We start from the raw sequence: 23620 nt of genomic DNA on the forward strand, positions 1-23620 counted from the left end.
GCGAGAGAGCGAGAGAGCGAGAGCATGTACATGAAAAAAAGCCTGTAGAGAATGAGTGTGGATATGAGGTAGAAGGGAGTGAGAGAGATGGGAGAAAAAGGAGACGGGGGAGACACGGGGGGAGAAAAAAAGAAAGAAAGAGACAGGAAGAGAGAGCAAGGAGGAGGAGACACGCAGAGAGAGCAAGAGAATGAAACGGAGAGAGGGGAAAATACAAGCAAGAGAAACAGGGGCAAAGAAGGACCATGGGAATGAAAAGAAAAAAAAAAATCACACAAAAAAACAAAGAACGTGACAAACAAGGAAAATGAGAGTGAGACGAGATGAAAAGAAGAGAGAGGGGGAAGGGAGAGAGAGGGGGGAAGGGACAGAGAAGTGAAGGAAGTGGTCTGAGATTCAATTCAATTAATAGCAGTAAGCCTGACAGCCATGTAATAATCAAAAACCATCCAATTTCTCATTGACGTCAGGGAGGAGAAGAGGGGAGAGATGGAAAGAGGGAGAGATGCAAACAGAACAAAAGAAAGATTAAAAGATAAAGAGAGGAGGGAAAGAGGATGAAAAAGAAGGAGACAGGTTACAGGAGAGCAAAGTGAAGACAAGAAAGACAGAGAAAGAGAAAGGTAGATGGTGTGGTCTTCCATACCAACAGACTAGGTGGCCAATGTTAGACCATCCGGAAGTAGATAGCGGCTAACTGCTAGCCGTAAGCCTTCATATTACAACCACTTGAATGGTTTTGAAGTGAGAGAGATTATTTCAGTTTTGAGAGTAGTTCAACAGTATGAACAAAGCGGGAACATTGTCAATGTTCAGGGTTGAATATCATTATTACTCAAAGAGAGAAGCTTTTACAAGTTGTGATTCATTCTAGGAAAACCTTTTTATTGTAATGATGTATTTTGAAGCCTTTACTACATGCACAACTCTGTTACATACAGTTGTCTTCTCTACATATTTTCTCAATAAATGATAACAAATTCAAATAGACAATGTATAACCTCTGAGAGACTTGATCGTGTACTTCTTATACGTGACCTTGAGACTAATGCGTGTCTACATTAGGGGGCTCCGGACTACTGTTTGACTTCACAGAATCTTCCATTTGACGTGCGTAACTACAGTGATGGATATGCAAATAGTGTGTCTTTGACTAGTGAACACAAGATGTCTCCATTACTATGTGCACTGGAAGTTCTCAGTATCCATATCACACTTGTGTAAGTTGCATACTGGACCACATTGTCACAGTGTCAAATTCTGCCCAAACTCACTCTGAGACTGAACTCCTTGCTCACAGAAATTCACGGAGAGCTCAATCTGGTGTGACTGTGCTTTTACTTTGCTGATATCCTCATCCTCATGCCAACATCACCCCAACCTCCTTTGTAAATGGTTACGATCATGTGTAGGACATTGAAATACACTGTATCTTACAACACCAGCTGAGGTGAACAAGCCTGACTAGGATGTTAGAGGAGAGGAAGTGTATGAGTAAGGTCGCTGATGTGATCAAGTGGGAGACTAATTAAGACATGCACCTTTGATACTTGTCAGTTATGTGAAGATTTCTGCACGGTTTCGTCAGCTTTTGGTATGCAAACACTAGTGTTTCCACACACAGAAAGGAAGAAAAAAACCCACAGATGCTCACACGCAGCATATCAAATGTGACAAACTTCAATGGAAAGTGATGAAAAAATATGAGGAAGGCAAGACTGGATGGCTGGATTGCCCCCTTTGATCTTTCGTGATTCTTGGTGAATTCTTTAACTGCATTATCCACATGGTTTGGTTGGAGGGGGAAAAACAGAATGCAATTTCTGTAAATCACACGAGGATAATGCAGTCTGTCACAAATAAGGGAGAGACGAATCAATAAATATGCTAAACCAGTCAAAAAACAGTGATGTTAATATTTCTTCTGGCTGACATGCCAGTCTAAAATCGGCAGCAGAAAATCTATAGAGATGTGCAGGTACAAAAAACACAGAGAATCATGGTTTCTCTGTAAGCGTGTGAAAGGGCACGAGTCCTTTCAGCAAGGAGACTCCTTACATTACGCACACAGGGAAATGATTGTTTTCCTTCAAAGTGTGGGTTGTGGAGGAGACTTTGAAGGAGGTGATTAAAACACAGGGGGCTCCATACAGCAGTGGCAGATGAAACACTTACTGTATATTAGGTGTCCATCATAGCCAATCACCATGCAGGACACAGATGCTATGAAGTCACATGGTGATGAGAGGGCCACTAGGACTGGGTCAATGGTGAAACCTTGTTATCTAGAGAGGTTGTCAATTCTAATCTTCTACTAGAAAACAAATTAATTTAAATATAAAATCTCCAAAACATGGAGGATCCATTGTTAATACCATGGGCACAACTCCAATGCCAAAAACGCCTAAATTATTTTAATTTTATCCCTTCAATCTCAATCAAATGGATTTATTCATTTTGTTCGTTTGAGCTCAAAGCATTCACACCGAACCAGCAGGGCTTTACAAAAAGAACTAATAGCATTATTGGACAATGAGTCCGCTGGACGGAGAGGGCGTTGATTTGAGGGGCAGCTGAAGAGGCATCGATATCTGTGACACAGGAGGGATTGCTGGTGTCTGTAATCATTTGATGACTCAATGGATCGACCCAGTCCCGAGCGTGGAGAGGAACACAAACGGCATACTGATGGTGATTGGTACAGAAGCAAACCACTGATTGCTGCCTCATGGCGGGCTGATGCTGACATTTTCATCCAATTAGCACAGCTTACCGTCATCAAAGAAAACGAAACTTTGAGACTTGTCTGCATGGGGAGAAGGTGGGAGAAAAAACCAAGGAGAAACCAGAGAGTCAGTTCAGTCACCTTTTCTGATCAACAGGTGAGCATTTTTTTTAGATTTTATATAAATATACGCCAAAAAAAAAAGGCGCTTTGCAACTACACACACATATAGACACACTTTCTAGTTAAGAGGCACGCACATAAATATCTCTGCTGAACAGAAGCTTCATTTCCTGCCCTCCTTTACCTCATGCATATTAAATATCATTTTCCAGAGAAAATCCCTCAATGTCTGGTCTTTGTTGCGCAGAGAGATCTTATCTTGATTACTGTCTACAGGCTATTACCAAAAATTGGATTTTATCACTGATAGCAGTTATGTGTTCACCAAGTGCAAAGAAACCCAAAGACGTCAATGAAGAGATCAAGATGAGAAAAATGACATGTATGGCAACCATTTTTCATGTGGTAAAGAGCTTGAATTAATGGTTCCAATTTAGTATTCTGATCATTCCTGCAGAATGTTACAGAGAGATTTTCACAGTGAAAAGTCATGCCGCTGGCCTGGAAAAGATATATTATTATAACGGAAAGGCATAGTCGGTTGATTCAGAAATATACAACAGCTTTCCTGTTGAACAGAGTTAATTATATCCAGAATAGTTATAGTACAGGTTCTCAGAAAATAAACATGTATCTGCTGAAAGTGTGTTGTTTAGAAATACAGATAAGTAATAATCCTCCTGCTTTAACAGATGTTCATGTATTTTTACATTTATTAAACATATTCAGACAGACTGTAGAAATGGTGTTTTTTGCAGTTATATATTTCCTTAAGATAGACAACACCGAAAGAAGTCCCGGCGTCACCTTTGTAGCTTTAAAATTATGAATATGTGTATGTATTTTTCAGTTTGATCTGAGCTGGCAAATAAAAAAATATAACACAGGAGGATTATGCAAATCGAGGCGAAGTGGAGAGCTGGCGAGATCGATCAAAGGTGACAGCAATTTAGGGAGAAATTATGGTACAGTCATCACAAATAGGGCACACAATCAGCAGCGCACATAGCACAGAGTACTGTAGCTGCAAACAGCATCACAGAGGAAGAGAGGAAAATGCAATTATACAATACATCATCACTCAAAATATTGACAATTAGTCAGTCTGTGGCAGGCGCCCATCACTACTGTAAACACTGTCATCATCTTCAGCATCCTATAATCATTTATTGGTTTAAATACTTGGAGTATCTTAAAGGATAGAGTGGTATTTTTAATCAATAGAGGCAGGTTTAGTGTTTATAATAGCGGCTGAAGTAATATTATTATCTATGCATTGCATCATCAGCGATGCTGTTCGTTGTTCCACGGCACAATGTGTGTACTGTGCTCCATCGCCAAATCCCAAGACAAAAGTGAAAAAATAAATAAATAAAAAAATAAAACACAGCACAAGTTGGCCTCTAAAAATCGACTCCTCTGTTGGGAGCAGGACTAATTATCTATGTGGGCTTTCATCTTTTTCATTTCTGTAATTCTCTGTTCTTTCTGTGCCTGTTATAATCTCGCCCTGTTCTCTTTATCTCACAGCTGTACAGTATTACACTCCAAATGAGCTGGTCCGCTCACCAGCCGTATCACCCCACTGTGGCAGAGTGAACGTAGATATGGCAGAAATTAATACCTGAAGAGATATGTCCCGTTGATAACATACTTACGTACAATATGAATGTATTCCCCCAGGAAGAGCCTTTGTTCCTCCCCGGAGATATTTTTTCCACACAGCAGTGACATGAGTGTTTTGCGTGAATGTTTCATGATTTTAATTTGGGGGTCCTACAAACAAACGTGCGGATTCTTACTCTGAGTCAAGGGAATTCATTGCAAAACAACAAAGAAAATGATTTCAGAAGGAGCTATACACCTTTTGAAGTGGTGCATATTCTTATTAAATAATTAATAACACCAAATGAAAAATTAAGAGTCATAGGTAACTGAAATCCACAGACTGCTTGAAAAACATACCTTTTTGTGATGTGAATACATATTTGAATGTCTAAACTAACTTCTTCATATCTTTTCTGCTAATTCTGTAAATATTGATGTATGTTACATCCATCCGTAGATATAATTTAATAGCTAAAGTGGAGTTGTGCTGCTCATTTGCATGTTTCAAAGTGGAAATCTTTGTCATCTTTATTTGTTGCATAATTGTGGAATTGTTACATCATCCTCTGTGCAATTAATTATCGCACAATTCTCGTCTCTACCATTATCCTACCCCGTCTGCTGCAACTAATGCATTTCCCCGGAGTAATAACTCAAGTTTCAACTGATTTAAAATAGTACTATCAATATATAATATTGTACTAGAGAAAAACATAAAATCATGACTATATATTGTTTGTCAGAACCTTTAGTTAGTTAATAACTTTGATAAAGATGCACACTTGACTTCTGACTGCTTTCATATAATATTTAAGACACTTGCATATGCATCAATTTGTGAAAAAGGCATCTTTAAAGCAACAGTATTTTGTTCCGGTGTGCAGATAATGGTTTTGTTAACCAACTACAGCTCTAAAGCTGTGGATTATTTTTTACAACAAAGTATCACTGATAAAAAAATATTTGTATTTTTCTATGTTGCTTAATGCAAAATTCAGTGAAAGCCCTGAATCCTCGAATTAATTTTCAGGTTCAGCCACAACCTGCGCAGGAAGCCTTTTTGTTAAGATGGCAGCCACAAAGAAAAAAAAATATCTCTTCCTTTGCTTCTTTGTGGGGTATTTTGAGAGAGAAACAGTCAAGTAGCAGCAGCCACCACAGCTTGGGAGTCTCAGAGAGCCATTTGAAAAGCTAAGTGAGTGATCGATGACAGAAGTCAATTATCACCTCGCGGATCTGTCAGAGGCGGCTGTGCAGGGTGAGCGTCACACACCACCCACCTCTGACTAACCATCAACAACTGCGGACACCAGCCCAGCCAGACGGGAAAACACTGGTGACAGAGTATATGACAGGCAGCATTTACACTACCATTACCTCCACATGCTCTTATAGTGGTAAGAAAACCCCTCTCATGTTTTTTTCTGTTTGCACGGCATCATTAAAGCTTCAGTAAACACTTCACAGCCAGGCAAAATTAATGTACTGAGAAAAATAAAAAATTTCTTCAATTCTTTGTGACATAGTTTGATTCGCCATATAATTACTTTTGTGAATGCAGTGTTTGGTACAGCGTGCAGCAGAGAGCGAGGCTTCAACAATGGCTACATACTGTTATGTAAGAAGGCGGATTTCTCCTGCTCTAATGGGCTGAGGAGATTCGCCTTAACCAAGAGGCATTGCTACTCAGCCAAAAGGACCTGTGCTGAAGGGACTGAACTAATGTGACGGGGATCTGTAAGCCGACAAATGGGCACCAAAACTGACGAGTACATTTCAGAAATGAATTTATGCATTAGAAGAAAGTAAGGTGTGCATAATCTTACGCACTTTCAGGTACAATAAACCCAAGCTATTCAGTTCCAAATAGGAGGATTAATATGTGCTAGCAAAACTATTTCAGTAAAAATTTATATTATTTTAGCTTTTGGTAATCTTCTAAAATCAATTAACTCTGCATTCTGAGATTAAACTTGTTTTTTCCCTGAAATATTGAGTGGCAACCTGCTTTAAATGGTACCAGGTTGCAATGGTGAAAAGTATAAACCAAAACATCTCAAATATTAAACTACTACTGAGCCATGAACAGAAGTCACACAGGATTTTGTTAGTTTTGATTATCAGTTGTGTTGTCTTTGTGGCTGTGGTCAGTAAAAACACACGTGTATCTTACGCTTGTGCATTAATGTTTAGGATAACCACTTGACAGTTTTCCTTGGAAACGTTTGATGTCTGCACATGTAAATGGCCACAATTCAGCCCATTGAGCATCCACCTAAAAAAAAATGCAGCGCAAATGAACAGCTTCAATTCAAACATCAAAAACTTTCCTTTGGGTTTTAGAAGCTTCTTGAACCATTCACAAGTCTATCTGACAATTCTGCTCCTGAGCCTGAGAGGAAGCTATGTTTCAGGTAGATGTAGACATGTGCAGACATCAGATGTTTTCAGGTCAGGTGTCATACTGTATGTTATGAGGTCTTGGTCTGATTGCGGGCAGTCACAGTTATTACAAGTTCTCTGTCTTATTGTGTTTTGTGCGTCTGTGACTATTTTGCCACATGCTGGTTTATACATGCATGTCAACAGGTTCTCTGCTTACCGTTGACCTCTTGAGCTCCTGCATCTGTGAAAAGCATGCTCATCACCTCCTCGAAGTTGCAGCCGGGCTCAGATACATGGCTGTCCTGGCCCACATGGTGCAACATTCTCTTCAGAACATCGTCCAGGGAGGCAGCCGTCTCATCCAGCAGGATACTGGCCCTTGCCAGAAAGCCATCCAGGTCCCGGTGTGCCCGAATTTCCTCCTCAAAGTTCATCAACTTCACATACTATGGAAAAGTTAAATGAATTAATCAGTGCAATTCTGTAAAACACAATGTCTACCCTAGTTTCTGCAAAACTGGACCCGAGGCATACTATACATTTTATGCAGTTGTTTCTTTGTATTTTTGGTTCATCAAGACAATTAGTGTCTAAGATGTATTTCTAAGATAAAAAATTCTACTATCCCCAACAGGCTGAGGTATTTACATGGCGGTGATGTCTGTGATATTGCATTTGGAAAACATAATATAACATAATATAAGATAACTGAACCTCATCTTCAGTTCGTATATTGATCAGTGTTAGCCAAACTAATTCTTAGCAGCAGTTAAATTAGCATTAAGTCAAAGAGATCTTATTTTGTTAAAGCCAGGCAGACACTGTACGGACCTTATTTCAACCCTGAATTGGTTGACCATAACTAATTTTAATGAGGACACATTTTTGCCAGATTGTTCAATCAAATCAATCAAAGATCTGTCTGTCAGACAACTGGATGCATTTCTAGGTCAGAAATTTTGTTCAGCTGTCTTCAATTCTGAGCAGAGTTACTGTGCATTCTTCATTAATGTAGCTACAATATGTAGTCAACTGGCATGACACGAGACCCATATGAAGTGTTGAACCAGTTGGAGCGTTCTGAAGGCTTTAGATTTCTTCACGCAGGTTGAGTGTAACTAAATCTTAAGATCCACGGGTACCACATGGGTACCAAACAAAAACATTTATATTACCAAATTAAGTAAACCACTAACAGATTGGGTCTACACCACAAGTGGGAAAGTGCCCTAAAGCTTTGACGTTAAAGTATCCCTCCATACCATCCCCTCTGAGCCAAATTATGTCGTTTTCAAAATAGCGGAACATAGTGCAGAGACTTCACCCCTCCAAAGTTCGTCACATTAATTGGACCAGTGGTGTTTGAGAATCACCTGAGAGACTGACAAATGGACAGAGATGTGAACACAGCTCGATTAAGAGCCCAGACACCCACCGGTCCTCGATTTTATTGATCGTGTGATTGACAGAAATTCTGAAGACAAGTGGATTCCCTGCTGTTCTTTTTAAAATAAAACAAGGACTGAGCCGAAAAGTCCATGTCTAAAGTCTTTGGAGTTATTTGTGTATAGGGCTCTACAAATAAATTAGATTTTGTTATGTTTGCACGAATCTATCAGGGCTTAGGTCTGGGGTTCTTTTTCAATTTGGGTCAAGTCATTAAAAGGTTAGGAATAAATTTAATTAATTTGACATTGTGAAAGTAAAAACTATGCAGCTGTCGCAGAAACACAACCATATCAAAACTAATTCTATTTAAAGATCACTGCAAATAAACAGATCCACAACAAAGTTCTTGGCGGGGAAGGGAGGATGTGACCATGTGAAATTGATAAAAAAAATCCAAAAAACAGAAGGAGACCAAACAAATAGAAATGTAATACAGAATGGGGAGATTAGTGAAAAGAAGCAGCCAAGCTGTTGGCAGGAACAAGGCATAGCAAACTGAAATCTCTGACAGGCTTGTACTGAGAAAGTCTCGACAGCCTTGGTCACCAGTTTAAACTGATGCCCTCTGGGTGCTGCTTTAAACTCCCTGAACTGTGGAGGTAGAGAAACACCCATTTATCTCCAGTGCAAGAGGTGGCTTGTTGTGCACACAGAAATCTGTTATTACTCCTACTTTTAAAGCTATTAACCTGCAAAATCCTTGCTGGCATCAAAGTAGGAGTTTTTGTTTAAAGGTTAAATATATGAGATTTAAAACATTAATATAGCAGCAAACAACAATTTGCGAAGATATAATGGAGTCTGAACAGAGAATGATTTCAGACTCCCTTTGCCTGAGTTGCTTTCCCAACCTCTCTGTGCTCTGTTTACAAAGCTGGTGTGGCCACATGTTAGTGCATGTGAGTCCATTTGTTTCCAGCTGAGTAGAGCGACTTAAATTGAGGGTTTTCTCCTTTACGTCAGCGAATTATGGATTTTTATTTTGACCAAACCAGAAGTGGTGATTTGTGGAACAGTGGAAAGACTAACAAATGGGCAGTTTTTTTTTTTGTTGTTTTTTTTTTTTGTGCACTTTAAATGATGTTACGACGAAATGTGGGGTAAAATATAATTTTTGTCCATGGAGTCTGGTCATGAGCGTTAGTAATTTTACGGCTGTTTCTGATTAAACAAAAGGTTCATCTCTGTAGGGATCATTTCCATAACGTTGTCAGACAATTAGAATAACAATCTGAGCCTGTCAGTTAAAAAAACAAGCACTTTTAGTGGACGTACTTTGCTGGCACATTTGTACCCAAGGATTAGCTAATGTTACATGGCAGCCAAAGTTGCCCGTTTTGGCTATTTTCTAATCTAATTTAGTGAATTAAGGGTTTATTCCGACCAAACTAGTGTTGGTGATTGTTGGAAAGACTGTAGAAAAGACTAACAGAGATGGTTTTGAAAGCTTTTTTTCCCTATTCAGTTTGAAGTGTTAAAATTACTGGTTTGTCAACGGAGTTTGGTTGGCCATAGTGCCTACAGTTTTGGTCTGAGATTTTGGAGCTCGAGTGCAACATGTAGTGGAAAGCGAATGTGGTATATATATATAACCTTTAATAGCGATAGACGTTTTAAGTTTTTCGGTCATCTTTTGGATGTTTTTTGCCTTTTGACAGTGCAAGTGAAATAAGAAGGGGGGGATGACATGCAGCAATGGGCTGTGGGCTGGAATCCAACCTGGGCCGCTGCGGTAAAGACCCTCAGTACATGGGGTGCACGCTCCACTAGGTGAGCCACCAGGGTGTCCCAATGATTTATATTCTAACTGTACACTACAACATCCTATTTCAGCTTGGCTTTCATGCTTCTGCATTTGTGTTGCTCAGCCTTTACATCCTCCCACTGGGAAATATACTCAGACCTTGGGATTGATTTACAAAGCTACAGTATGCAGATGATGCTCAGCTGCAGCTCCATATGACACATTAGTATTAGTCCTAATGATGAATTGGTTCACTGTATGGATCGACTCACAGATTGCACTGAATGTATTGCAGCTGTGATATAAGATACAAGTTGTAATTATTGGTGCAAATGCCTGGAGAAAGAAGCACTGCATCAACTTAGACGTTGAGAAGTCTTTTGATTCCGAACTGAATTTCGTGGTATATTCCTTTCTCTGTCAGGCAGATTCTGAAAAGACGTCTGCACACCTTCCTCACTAGCAGGCTTGATTACTGTAATTCTCTCGTCTGGTTTTACCCTGGAAAGCCTTGAAATGCAGATGATCTAAAATGTAGCAGCAGGTGTGCCGGCCAAGTCCAGAGGCAGAGGACGCATTACAGCTGTGTTAAATCCCTGTCACTGAGAGGCAGACTTAAAATACATCTATTGAGTTCTGAATCACTTTACTTACTGATTTAAAGTATGGCTTGTGTGTCTGATATGTTAATTTGGTATGTTCCTCCTCTGACACTATTTGGTATCTATGCTAGGACTAAAACTCTGAGCAACTAAGTTTTAATAATAAGTCATACTATTGGAGCTAAGAATTCACATCAGTTAATTCAGACTGCCTCTAAGTGAGAGTTTTTATCTTGTTTGGGATTTATTTGACCTTCATTTTACTGTTTCGTCACTTTACATGTCTGTGCAAAGGATTTCTGTGAGTCGCAGTACCTCCTCTCTGGATGAACAATCAATGAAATCAAATGCTATTGTGTTTGTCTGGAATGAAAATGGTCTGTCCATGAATGAAGACTTTTGCCCATAATGTGGAAGTGTTCATTCATACAGAAAGCCAATTAAGACAACAAAATGGTAAAAACACATGACCTCAGGCTAGCCATCAAATTTGCAGGACCATCAAACAGGCAGTACCATCAAAGATGAGAATGTGTCTGTAAAACTGTATCAGTAAACAATATTCACATCGTTGGGATATCCCAAGCCTTTCTGTAAGATTTATAGCAGCATGATTCAGGCATATTTTAATTGATCTGAATTGAATTAACTTAACCACAGCCTGGATACACCAGCTGTTCTATAGGTATCATCAATGTGCCTTTGCTAAAACACTAAAACCAACTCCTAACATGGAACTAAATGAGTGAGCCAACTGAAAAGTGGCATGAAAAGATAAACAGCAGCAGACAGCAGTTTCACAGAAGATGTTCACACTGACAGCAGAGCTATTCAGTTGTCAAGCATATCTTACATAAATTGGATTGGTTTTATAAACCTCAGTTACTTCGACATTGCACTATGGAGCTATGGAGCCGTGGGCTATTACAGTATGTAACGAAATATAAGTAGTAGACTAGGATTTGATACTCATGACTCAGGCAAAAATCTTGATTAGGAAGCCCCTGGATGTAATGAAGCTTAGAATAAGTTACTGAATATGGCTAAGGAAGACATACAAAATATTTCTAGTCCCTCATTCTCCCCCACACTCCGCTCCTACTCGACTTATACTTCCATCAACAATCATTTCTCTATCATTTTGTACAATGAACTTATTAAGAAGGCAGCTCCCATTTGGTGTACAGTGGGTCACCAAATGTCTCTGAATTGTATTTATAGATTTCTACATTCATTATCAGCAATGTGCTTAAGTTCCTTGAGTAGCAAACATCTATTTTATGTAATATTGCATTACATTTACTTCAGTGAATTTATGCTTACCCTTCTTGATGTGTTAAGTAACACACAACCAGAGTCGTCAGCATCTGAGGAAAAAAACAAGAGGTACAATTAGACATTCAAAGTGTATCAAACATAATCACTTACTATATAGCTGCAAAGAATATATTCTGCTTTACACTGAAAGATTTCACTTGTGTGTCATATTAATGTCTCTCTAATGTGCTTTCAGCAGAAAAAGATAACAGACTCAGCTATATCTACTTGTATGGCTAGGCCTAATTTTTTGTATATCTGTCATAGATTGATCAGAATGTAAAACTGAAGATCTGATCAGGCTTGCAGGAGGTTTACATTAATTTGCAAGTAATTCACCTGTGGAAACCAGAAGACAATGACTGGTTGTCAGCATGGTAACCATTTCTTAAAAGGACTGTCATGTCCTGTACATTTTCAATCATTATTAATATTAACTACAATTGTTTTAGGCATTGTATGTCTTTATTAGAGAGTTGACAGTAAGGTGAGACAGGGGATGAGGGGAGAGAGAGATCAGATGACTTCCAATGTGTACGATTTAGTGCCACCTAGCAGTTAAGTTGCAGATTGAAATGAATTGATTACCCCTCGCTTCACCCTTCCCTTACCGCGGCTGGCCCGCGAAACTCCAAGAAAATGTAAATGGCCCGATCTAAAAACATGGTGGTCAAACATCGGTGGACTCTGTAGAAGAAGACCCACTCCCTCTGTAGATAGTGAATCACTTTAAGTTAACAAAAACACGATCCTTTAAGGTAGCACTAATGAAAACATACCTATGAATACTATTTTCCATTTCTGCCAATAGACCATCTTAAATGTTAGACACTGGACCTTGACAAGCAGCCTTAAAGTGGGAATTTTGCTGTTCATGGACAGGATGACACAAGGGCATCCATAGCTTCAGTTTTTAAAAAATACACAAGCATTTGCTTTAATCAGAATATTACAAATTAAACTCCTTAATGTTTTAATGCAAATGTGTAGTGACATGGTAATTATAATGTTCTGCATTTGTATTTAAAAGCAAAAGAGCATTGGTTACTAAATTCTGATATCAAGATCACAAGTAACAACGACTCAGCTAGTAAAGAAAAGAAGCCTGAGACCCTTTTTTTCTAATAGTGATGAAAATGTCAAGAGGAAAGTCTCTAAATGCTCCCATTGAACAGGGATTGTAAGTTCTCTGCTGATAAGGCTTTAATACACACGTCTGTGGAGCTGAGGCGAGTGCTCAGATAAAGTACAAAGGTCTGGATTTTCCCAGTGTTGAAAAAAAAAGAAAAGGAGGAAAAACCTTTTATGTTAGAAAACAATACGGGAACAAACCGAGGGAATGAGGTTTCTCAACACACTTCAGTCCCTTAACTAGCAGACTGTCAGTACCCTGCTGACTCTCATAAAACAGTCCGCCACTGCGTTACATAACACAGTTATCACCGTTTACTGTGGGGAGGACGTTATTATGTTACCATGGGCTTTCCTCCTCTGTTCCATGCACTGCACTATGTCGGCTCCGTCTGGAAATCAATCAGTGCTTAACTCCTCCCTCCAGCAATGGAAAAGCAAGAAACCCCCCTTTAACAAGCCAATAAGCCTCAGGAAAGCGCCAGGATATCATAATATCAATAATCCAGCCACAAGTGAACATGTTCGAGTGTGAGTCTGCAGGAAAGGAAGGTGGGCTTTGATCGCCACACCAAACACCTTGTCATCACAAAACCCTGCAGGCAGTGGAGAAAAAAAGAACGCCCCAGCCCCTACCTCTATGATGAGACTATGGCAGGGGGCACGTGTCGTGTGCAGTGGATTTGGTTCATCAAAGCCTCAGAATCAAAAAGCACACGGCTGGGCTTATCCGCTCCCAGAGGGGAGAGGGAGCTGTGCCTCTAATTGCTGTCAGGCTGCAGCCTTAAGGAGATATTCATATATTCATATAAGATTACCTCTTCCCCAATGATCACCTCCTTCTAATGGCCTCTGTATGTCTCAATATACTGTGTGGCTTAAAGTAATCCAGGAGAATTTCAGGGTTTATGGATTAGGGAGAGGAAGTGTTAAAATGTGACACAGGCTTGTTTCCCTACTTGGTTTCTTATTTGATCAATTTGGCACTAGAACTGTTGATTATATTCAGTCAGCCACAAGTGTTATGTAATTTCAGAGTGGAGTGTTGTATTATTTTAGTCATTAAGGGTTGCAGGGTGGTGACTGAGAATGGCTATATTACTGTGTGATAGGAGAGATCTTGTATCAGAACAGGCTCAAATGTCCTTGGACCGGGGCTGGGCAGTGTGATTGAAACAATACATGCACTTCTAATATGTGTTTGAAATTCAAAAAATAATGATTTGGTAGTATAGAAAAAAAAATTCAATTTAATTAGTATTACAATACCACCTGTTCATATTTTTTCACTTACATTTACCTTCCGTCTCTCAAACTCTGCCTTTCACATTTGATTTGCCCATGTTACTTCATTTGGAACAGTCAGTATAAGACTGTAGGGATACGCCGATCACATTGGTCTCAGGAACAGTACCGATTAAGTCGATTTTCGGATACTGTCCACGATACGAAATACTTTCTTACTTACATTTCTATTATTTTTTTCTTGGGGCACCATGAAAGCTCACTTGGTAGAGGAGACGCTCCATGTACCAAGGCTGAGTCCCCTGCAAGTGTAAGGGCTGGTCCACTTTTCTAGGACAGAATCTGCATTGCTCCTCCTGGACCTCAGGTTCAACAATTGGCTGGAAACCTTTCCAGTGCCCTGGCATAAGCGTTCCCAGGGAGACCGAGCAGTGTGATACCCCAATAACTGGAGCACACCCTCCGGTCCCCCTTTTCATAAATGGGAACCACCTCTCCAGTCTGCCATTCTGCAGCGTGGTCCCTGACCTCCATGCGACATTGAAGAGGTATGTCAGCCAAAACAACACCATGCTGAAGTTCTCTGGAGGCGCTAAAGGCTTTAACTTTAAATTCTGAAATCCTTGACTAGTAAATGATGAAATAAATGTTTTTAAAAAAGAGAATATTTATATTTTCTTTAAGTTCTCTAACTCAATATACAGTACTATATGTTTATGAAACAACCCCCACATAGGGTTATCAAGGTCAAGTAATGACCTTGGTCAAACCCCAAATCCTCCATTTTCCAGTGTGAGAGATGCTTGCCCTTCCTCATTACTTTTCCACTTCAATATTCAGCCAAATTGATTGAACTGAAATGGAACTGAGCCCAGTGCTGGCAGAAATATAATCATGAAATCAATTCTTTTTATGGAGAGCATTTGACAGCTTTCGGTCAAAGTTCTCTGAAGAGAGGAATATATAGGATCATGTCAAAACAATAAAAAACACAGACCAACAACAAACAACATCCTTGTATTACCAGCTGACAATATTTTCAGTAAGCTCTTCAATTTCTAATCTTCAACACTCACTTGAATAACGGCCATCAATCACTTCATTTGATCTTCGCCCGATGCCACTTACACACCAATACTGAGCAGAATGTCCTACTGACTCTACGAGAATGGTGAGCTTTCTGCATCTATCAATAACCAATGACAATAGAACAATTAGACAACATATTTGAGCTGCTGCTATATTTCTGCTAATATTTAGTACAAGCCATGTTCACCATCTTAGTTTGGCATGTTAGCATGATAACTAGCACTAAACAGAAATTGGAAGAAATGTTTTTTGACCTGATGATGGTGATTGATGAAAAGTTAAAGGATCAGTTTCCTGTCAATTCATCCAATATTTTCACAGATAATTCACTTAAAACTACAAATGTAAAACCTTGTGGTGGTGCTAGAAGAACACCAAAATCATGAGGATACATCATCTGGGAACCATTAAGATTTTATGCTAATCCATCTATTAGACGTTGAGAAATTTCAAGTAAAAACTTTGACCTGCTGGTGGTGCTATATAATTAAATTGTTAAGCACCATGGATATCCCCACCAAATGTCATATCTTTAAGAGACACATACTAATGCCTTTCTTTATCATCTATGATGTGAAAACATCAGATTTCCACATAGAGAAAGTGAAAGAGTCTGTCTGCTTATAGTTCAGTTATAAAATCTTTGCACACCACAGGAGCATCTCTCCTGCCGGGCTGCTGAGAGCACTGTCAGACGATGAGTCAATCACAGTGGCCGGCTGTAGAGAAGGTTGTACCACCATCTGGTACAAAAACGGTTTAGCTGACTTCACCGATAGTCATCCTCCTGGCTCCTGCATTGCTCTGTGTACAATGACATAGCTAAAAAACACTAGCACTAGCATTCACCCTTTGGGGACCATGAATGTCTGTGCATAATTTCATGCCAATCCATTCAATAGTTGAGCTATTTCTGCCTATACAGAAGTGGTGGAATAAGCAAACAACAGACCATCATTGCCATCCCAGAGCCAAGCTGCTAGCATGGCTAAAAAAGATCCACAACCCTCTAAATGTTTTAATATTGTAATGTTACATGAGGTGACTTCTTTACTCTTGATGCATCACACTTCATCCCCAACAGGTTCAATGAAAACCAGCTGAAATATTGCTGAATAAACCAATGAATATGTACTTGCCTCATCTACTGTACATAAACGGCTTTTCTTGGATGCATTTTGATAACTCGGTCTACCATTTTACAGGATGTAGAGCGTGTTACTACAGTAACAGCAGAGCAGTAGGGTGTGAGGACCCTTAATCAAAAAGCAAATACAGTAAACTGTGGCTACATTGCTTTATTTATGGACCTTGTTGTATATCTTCCTGTTCACAATGGATTTCCTCTTGAATTATTGTTGAAAGTCAGTAAAATAAATTGTTTTAGTCTAGAGACAATCTTTTTCTAAAAGGTTGTGCTACCAAAACTTGACATTCAGCACTTTCAGAGAGCTTTTTTGTCTTACTGAACATTTATGTTGCACTAAAAAAAACAGAAAAACAAAATGAACATGGAAATGCATGGTACATTGCAAATAGTTCTTTTAAAGTGTTTTACTGTGAATGGATAATTTACTACTGATATTGCAATTCACATTCTGTTTGTCACAATTTTGTCTTGACATTGATGACAAACGTAGTCTCATCCTCTGTGTTTTGTTGTTGTTTCTAAGAGATAAATTCATAACTATAACTCACTTTATTATTAAAATGTGCCTCCACTCCTCTTATTTCTAAGTTGGAGTTCGTTTTTTGTTTTTTGTAGGCATACACAATTTGTAGAATTGGAAAATTCAAAGCTTAAGTTTTTAATGATTAAAAAATGTAAAAACATGTACTTCATAGAAAACATAAGTATTTTGTTCTATCTGTATGAAGAGAGACAGATGAGCAGACGAGGAAGAACAATTCAGTGTTTCAAAGATGATTTTTCCCCCCCTTTGAAAGATGATGAGACTGTGGTAAAAAGAAAAATACTGCAGCACTTAGGAGGCAAAGCTCATATTCAAGATATTAAATTAAAAATTGCTCTTTAAATAACTCAAATGTTAGAAGCCATTATAAAATGTATCTTTAGTATGGTGCAGTTAAATATCCAACAGGCACAATATTGTAAAGGTCAGGATTGAACACTGTCCCAGAAACCCGGGACAGTATTATAGACCAGAATTATAAAAGCATCCAAAGCATGGCCACATTTTATCTGTTAAATATAGGGAGAGAAATTAATTAATTTTAACAGACAGATGTTTTTCAAATTAGATTGAGGTAGGAGCTGCTGTCTCTGGGTCTGATGTAATCACACCGCTATTTGCTTTTCCAAACCACTGCTTATGTAGCCAGACAGGATGTGATTAAAAGTCCTGTTCAGAGTCTTGACATTGATTTGATATGGTGGACATATTCCACAGTGGCCTGCTGATGTGGAATAATAATATAACCTAATAATTAGTGACATAAATTAAAAGCAGGAACAGGCACGCAAACAGCTAATGACACTGAGATCAAATGTATGTGACAACTAGACTTTGGGGGGGGGGGAGATAAAAACAAAACACACTAATCAACATTCAGCTGTGCTGTCAATGAATAATGCACTGAAAATCTGGGAACAGACACTGCTGGGCATGACAAACATTCTGCACCTGCGGGTGAGAATTTTGCCTGATGACAGCAGTGAGGATTCAACATATTACAGCTGTATAGAGGGAGAAGAGTGTAGTAAAAACACTGCCAGGTTTAGGGGATCAGCTCAAACTAAAGCGAGGGGTGTGAACCAGTGGCTTGTGATTGGGATGAGCGATATGCCGGTTATATAGCATGAGATGATATAATTTATCTACCATCAGAGATTTTGACATACCGTTAGTGTGGTATCCCTAAATATTTCTTTTTTTTTTGCATCAATGTGATGAAGTTTCTTCAGGATTTTGTCATATTGAATGTTTTAACTGCACTTAAAAAACAAAAAATCCCCAAACAAACAAAAAAACACAGTATATTGTATTGCTGTACTTGTATTATAGTGAGATCACTGAAGTTACTATTCAGTTTCTGTCTCATCTTTTTGAAGATATTTTTGTGCTTTGTTCTGATGACATTGACGACATGATGATAAAGTTTTTTTGTTTTTTCAGGTACTCAATTCACTGGATTGGAGAAAAAGAAGACCAAAAGAATTTGTAAACCTCAGAAGCTCTGAAAACCCTCAATGAAGAAACATAAACCTGACTTACAAATAAAGATGCTGATGTGACCACTGATTTATTTACAGTATTGTAAGTGCCCATATTTTTGGTCTTGTCACACTAAAAACTGCAACAGAACAGAGAAGTGGTCCAAATACTGTTTTCATAAATGGGGCAGGAATGCCATCATCAGAGTTACAGAAATCACCATTTATGGTAATGGGCATTGACTGTATAATCTGTTCTGCTATGACAGTTTACACTATGCCACTCGAGTATTTTACACCCTTATTTTAGACCTGACATTCACCTGTCCAACTAGACAGAGGGAGTTTTCTCCGTTGTTTTCTTTCTCTAACTTGTTCCCAGCTTGCACCACTCCAGTTCTCTTGTCAGATGCCTTAAGTGTTACTATGTATGGAGAATCAGCCCAAGTGACATGGTCACCTGTCACATCTCTCTCTCTTTCCTTTCTCTCCCCGTGGTGCACCTGTGACTGTTGCCGTGGCAACGGTAACCTGTTGACTTGTGGGGTTTCTGGTGATGGGGTCAAAATCATCTGCACCTGCAGCTGAGGAGCTGTCTGTCAAGTCAACACCTGCCATCAGGCTCGGGATGGACTCCCCCACCAGGCCCCCACAGAAATTAGTTTAAAGTTGTTTGAGGATTTTCTGGGCATTTTTCTTTTGCTTTCTTCTTGAATGATGCCTCGGAGATCTGCCATGACTGCTGGCACGCACCGCCTATGAAGAATGGGCCTCATGTTATGATTTAAAACATCTCCAAGAAGGATGAAGTGCAAGGGAAAAATAGTGCTATTGATCACACAGTTGAACAGCAGAGGAGATTATTGACTGGAAGAGGAATATTCAGAGAGCCAGCAATTTTTTACCTTTTTCATATCTGGGCAAGCTGATCGTGACACACATTCCCACTTAAAAAGTCAGAGATTGCAGTGAGATGTCTCTTTATGCACAGCATGATACTGGCCATTTCACAGGGGTAAGGTGTAACTGGAACTTCCTGGTACTGTTCCAGAAGTAAGAAAACCTCATTCAAAATACCACTGACATTTGTACTGAAGCTGCAAACTAGAAATTCAGCCTTGAAACAGAACCTTATTCAATAGTAAATCATGTGGCTCAGTTTATATTAGATTAGATAAGGATGATAGTTTAAAAAATCCAAACCCTAATATTATTGTATATGTAATATCGCTGTTTATTCGATGAATACCATTTCAGGTGAAATGTCACAGTTCATCTGTCATCTGTCATCAAAGGCCAGCCCATCGACAAGTTAAGGACTGAGTTAGTTCAGTTATTGCATGCTGTAATGACAGCAGGACAGAGAGAAGTGAACGCTGTAAAGTTTTTAGACAGCAGAGATTACAACTAAAAAAAAATCACCGAAAGAGAGCTTGATGTTAAAAACCCAGCAAACTCCAGTTTAAACAAACTTGCATTGAACAGAGGCTTGCCTGGACTTAGATAAATATCTGGCCTTTTATTTGCTAAATGCTGCATTATGTTCACCAGCTAGTTGCTAACTTTGTCCGTCTGCTGTGTGTTGATGGACAGGTAGCACACAGTGGGGATTTTATCAGAGCTTTTTATCAAAAACAGCTGCTGTAGCTGGAAATGACAGTGATGAAAGTGGTGACACAGACACAAAGTAAAGTTACGGTCCGCAGAACCACAATAATGAGCTGAAAATCCCCAGGAGTGACGCGTTTCACATACAAGTAGACCTTTGACCTGTTGTGAATATAAAAATATTGATTATACCTGCTTTAAAGAGCAACGTAACACCATTTTAAATATACAAGCCCCCCAAAAGCTGACTGTACGTATACAGTCACTTACTGACTCACCAACTTCTCTCTAGATCTATTGTTAAATTAGCCCTTAACATTGATTCCTACTTATTGGATCACTAAAGTTTTCAGGTGCTTTATATAAAAAAAACAATGAGATACATTTTAAAAAATCATCGATCATTTTCCATCTTTTGCCTTTATTTTATCACTACTTTATCACAATTATTTCACCTCCTGTCTCCCCCCAACTCTTTTTTCCTCCGTCTCTTTATCCTTCCTCCTTATCCCCACAGCACACTCTAACCCCCACTGCCCTCTCACTCTCTATCTGCCTCTCTCTCACTCTTAACTCTGTCTTTCCCTCTGTGTACTGACCTGGCCCAGGGCTGATCTGGTTGTCATAGAGGTGGATGTCATCTCCGCAGGCAATCGGCGAGTCCTGTCCCTCCTCTCGGCCCTCGCTGCCCTCCTCCTGCTCCACCTCCCGCTGCTCTGGGGACACAACAGCACAGGGTCACCTCCTGGACCTCACCAGCTACCAGGCAGTGCAGCAAACTCACTTTTATTATCATCTTCAGCCAAAGTAGCTGGCAAGTACAGGAATTCAACAGGAGCCTACAATTCATCTTCAACAGTACAGCAGAATAAAATGAATCATTCTTTTTCCAAAAGAAGTGTTAGTGGGAGAGTTTCTTTTATAAATCGTATTTTAATTGCATTGTTAAATAAACACAAAATGTGAGTAAAAACTCCCACTACAAGACCCCCTAAAGTCAAATCCTGTCAGAATAGTGCTTAGCAAAAAGTTTAGACAGCAACAAGATATTATTACAAGAAATTATGCCTTTCTGTGACAGCTTATCTGAACCATCCTGACACCGTAATAAACATATGGTGCTCAAAAATAAAAATCCTCAGAATTATATGCAAATATTGTTTTAGTGTCACCTGAAGGATGTCACGAGGAGGCTTACTTGTCAAATATGCACTCAGATTTCACTGCAGCTTTCCTTTTTACATTATTCTGTTTGGTTTGGTTGGAGTCTATTGAGGTAAGTAAAAAAGGTTGTACGGTTTGTTAATTATTTTCATTATCTATTTATTGACATATCATTTTACTCCATTAATCGATCATCACGTGCATCAAGTTATAAGAGACTACGGTTACATCTTAAAATATCACCATTTTAAAAGCCGAAGATATTCAGTTTACTATCACATAAAACTATGAAAAACTAGGAAACAAGAAATCATCACATATGCGAGCTGAATTTCAATTATTTAATTGTTTCAGCTCAATATATTTTATTATATGTTTAGAGACATAATGTAAATCAAATATGCTGGTAAAAAAGCTGAAGGGTTAGCTTAGGGTTAACACTGTCTAGAAATGTAGGCGTTAGTCAAACAATAACCAAAGATGTAACTCACTGTGTTTTGAAGGTGACAGAAAACAACATTTCTTATAAAAAGAGAAGAGATGCTCAACAAGTCTTCTGTTATTCCTGACCTTCAGATGTTTGTTTCATTATTTATTATACACTGCAGCTATCTTTTGTCATACTGAGGCATTTTTATTAGTACTGTATATTGTACAATTCTATGCATCTTTATTTACATCTGGGCAAGGTATAATGGATGACAGTACATACACACACACACATATATATACACATACATATATTACAAAAATGAAAATGTCAGTTTTCTTGTTGTTTTGACATGAAGGTTATTATTTCATGAATCAGCAGGTAGACAGGTTTTTAGCAGTTTTGTTGGCGTGTATTGGAGAGGATTTTGTATGGTAGAAAGCATCACAGGACGCAGCCTGGAGCCTGTTTGTATGACTCATCCCATTCTCTCTTTCTGACACAGCAGCCCCTTAAATCCAATCCTACAGTAACTAGTGGGCTCCCAAATATCATCCAGCGATCGGCTTGATGCGACGAGAACAATATCTCAGACTCGTGCTCTTTATTTGCTGACCTTATCTGTGAGGGGGCCCCAATTTCAGTTCATTCAGTTTGTCTTGCATCAGGATCATCCCTCAGCACTTGACATTATTTGAACCTCGCTGTGTCGTCGCCTTGCCTGCATCCCTCTGTGCCTCAGACTCACCGGCTGGGCTCTGACTTTCAAATCACCTTGGGAGAGAACAGCGGCTGCAGAGCAGGAGGAACGAACCGACAGCTTTACTCCAAGGATGGTATCAATTTTAGAAGAAAGTTCTTAAATGTTTATTACTTAGCTATGTTTATCTATTTATTTGTTATATTAAACTCCAAATATGCAATCCACCATTCAGAATTAGGGCTGATTGTGTTAAAAATCACAATCTGGATTCTTTTCAAATTGTCATTCCAATAATAAATTGAATCAATTCTGCAGCATTTGAATCCAGACGAGCTGCACGTGAAGCCAAGCTCCTCTTCAGTAACTGTGACCAGTCAATATAAACATGCAACATGTAGAAGCAACGAGGGATGTTTGATATGAGAACACTGAATGATTGATGTGTTTCCTTCAAACGGTGCGCAGTGTTCTGCAGAAGCCTTTGAGATGAGTTTGGAGCTGTGACAGGCAGAAACACTACAGTGTTACAAACAGCCACACTAGAGCATGTTTGCATCATTAAAGATGTTTTAAACTTTTATGCTTTGTGTTCCGAGAATTACTCGAAGAAGATACACAACTGCTGTCATCGTTATGTTATCTAAGGCTTCAGCAAACCACAGAATAAACTGTCAATTATTGTTCTGATTTATAAAAATTACAAAGACCAAAAGGACGTCTTCAAAAATCTTGTCTTGTCCAACCAGCAGTCCAAATAAAGCTGAAAGCATTAAACTGCACATTAATCAATTAGTGTATTTAAAAAAAAAACTAGTTTATTAATATTTTTAGCAAACGCCAAACATTTCTTAGCAATTTCTCAATATTGAGGATTGGCTCTTTTTTGTTATATTGTTTGATAGTAAACAGAATATTTTTAGGTTTTGGGCAGACAAATCAACTTCAGGAAATTATAATGGGAATTTTGACTAAACAATCAATGATGAAAATAAGATTTAGTTACAGCAAATCCTCGCATTTGAACATCTGGAAGCAGAGAAATTGTTAAATCATTTAATTACTTTTCCTTACCACTGATCGAAATGTCTCAACACAATACTCAACAAGTCAACTAGTGTCAGT

General features: G+C 38.9%; 1 protein-coding gene across 1 annotated transcript in view; it reads right to left on the reverse strand.

The window, feature by feature from the left end:
• Nucleotides 1-23620, reverse strand: part of LOC118337049 (sodium bicarbonate transporter-like protein 11) — a 92701-nt gene that overhangs the window by 22831 nt on the left and 46250 nt on the right. The window contains exons 3-5 of the mRNA XM_035673865.1: nt 20801-20917; nt 11960-12003; nt 7059-7287 (exon numbers count right to left, since the gene is read on the reverse strand). Coding sequence (XP_035529758.1) covers nt 7059-7287; nt 11960-12003; nt 20801-20917 — 390 coding nt within the window. The remainder of the gene's footprint in view (nt 1-7058; nt 7288-11959; nt 12004-20800; nt 20918-23620) is intronic.

Source organism: Morone saxatilis, unplaced genomic scaffold, assembly GCF_004916995.1.
Source record: "Morone saxatilis isolate NCDOM2014 unplaced genomic scaffold, NCSU_SB_2.0 Contig3, whole genome shotgun sequence".
NCBI classification, from domain to species: Eukaryota; Metazoa; Chordata; class Actinopteri; family Moronidae; genus Morone; species Morone saxatilis.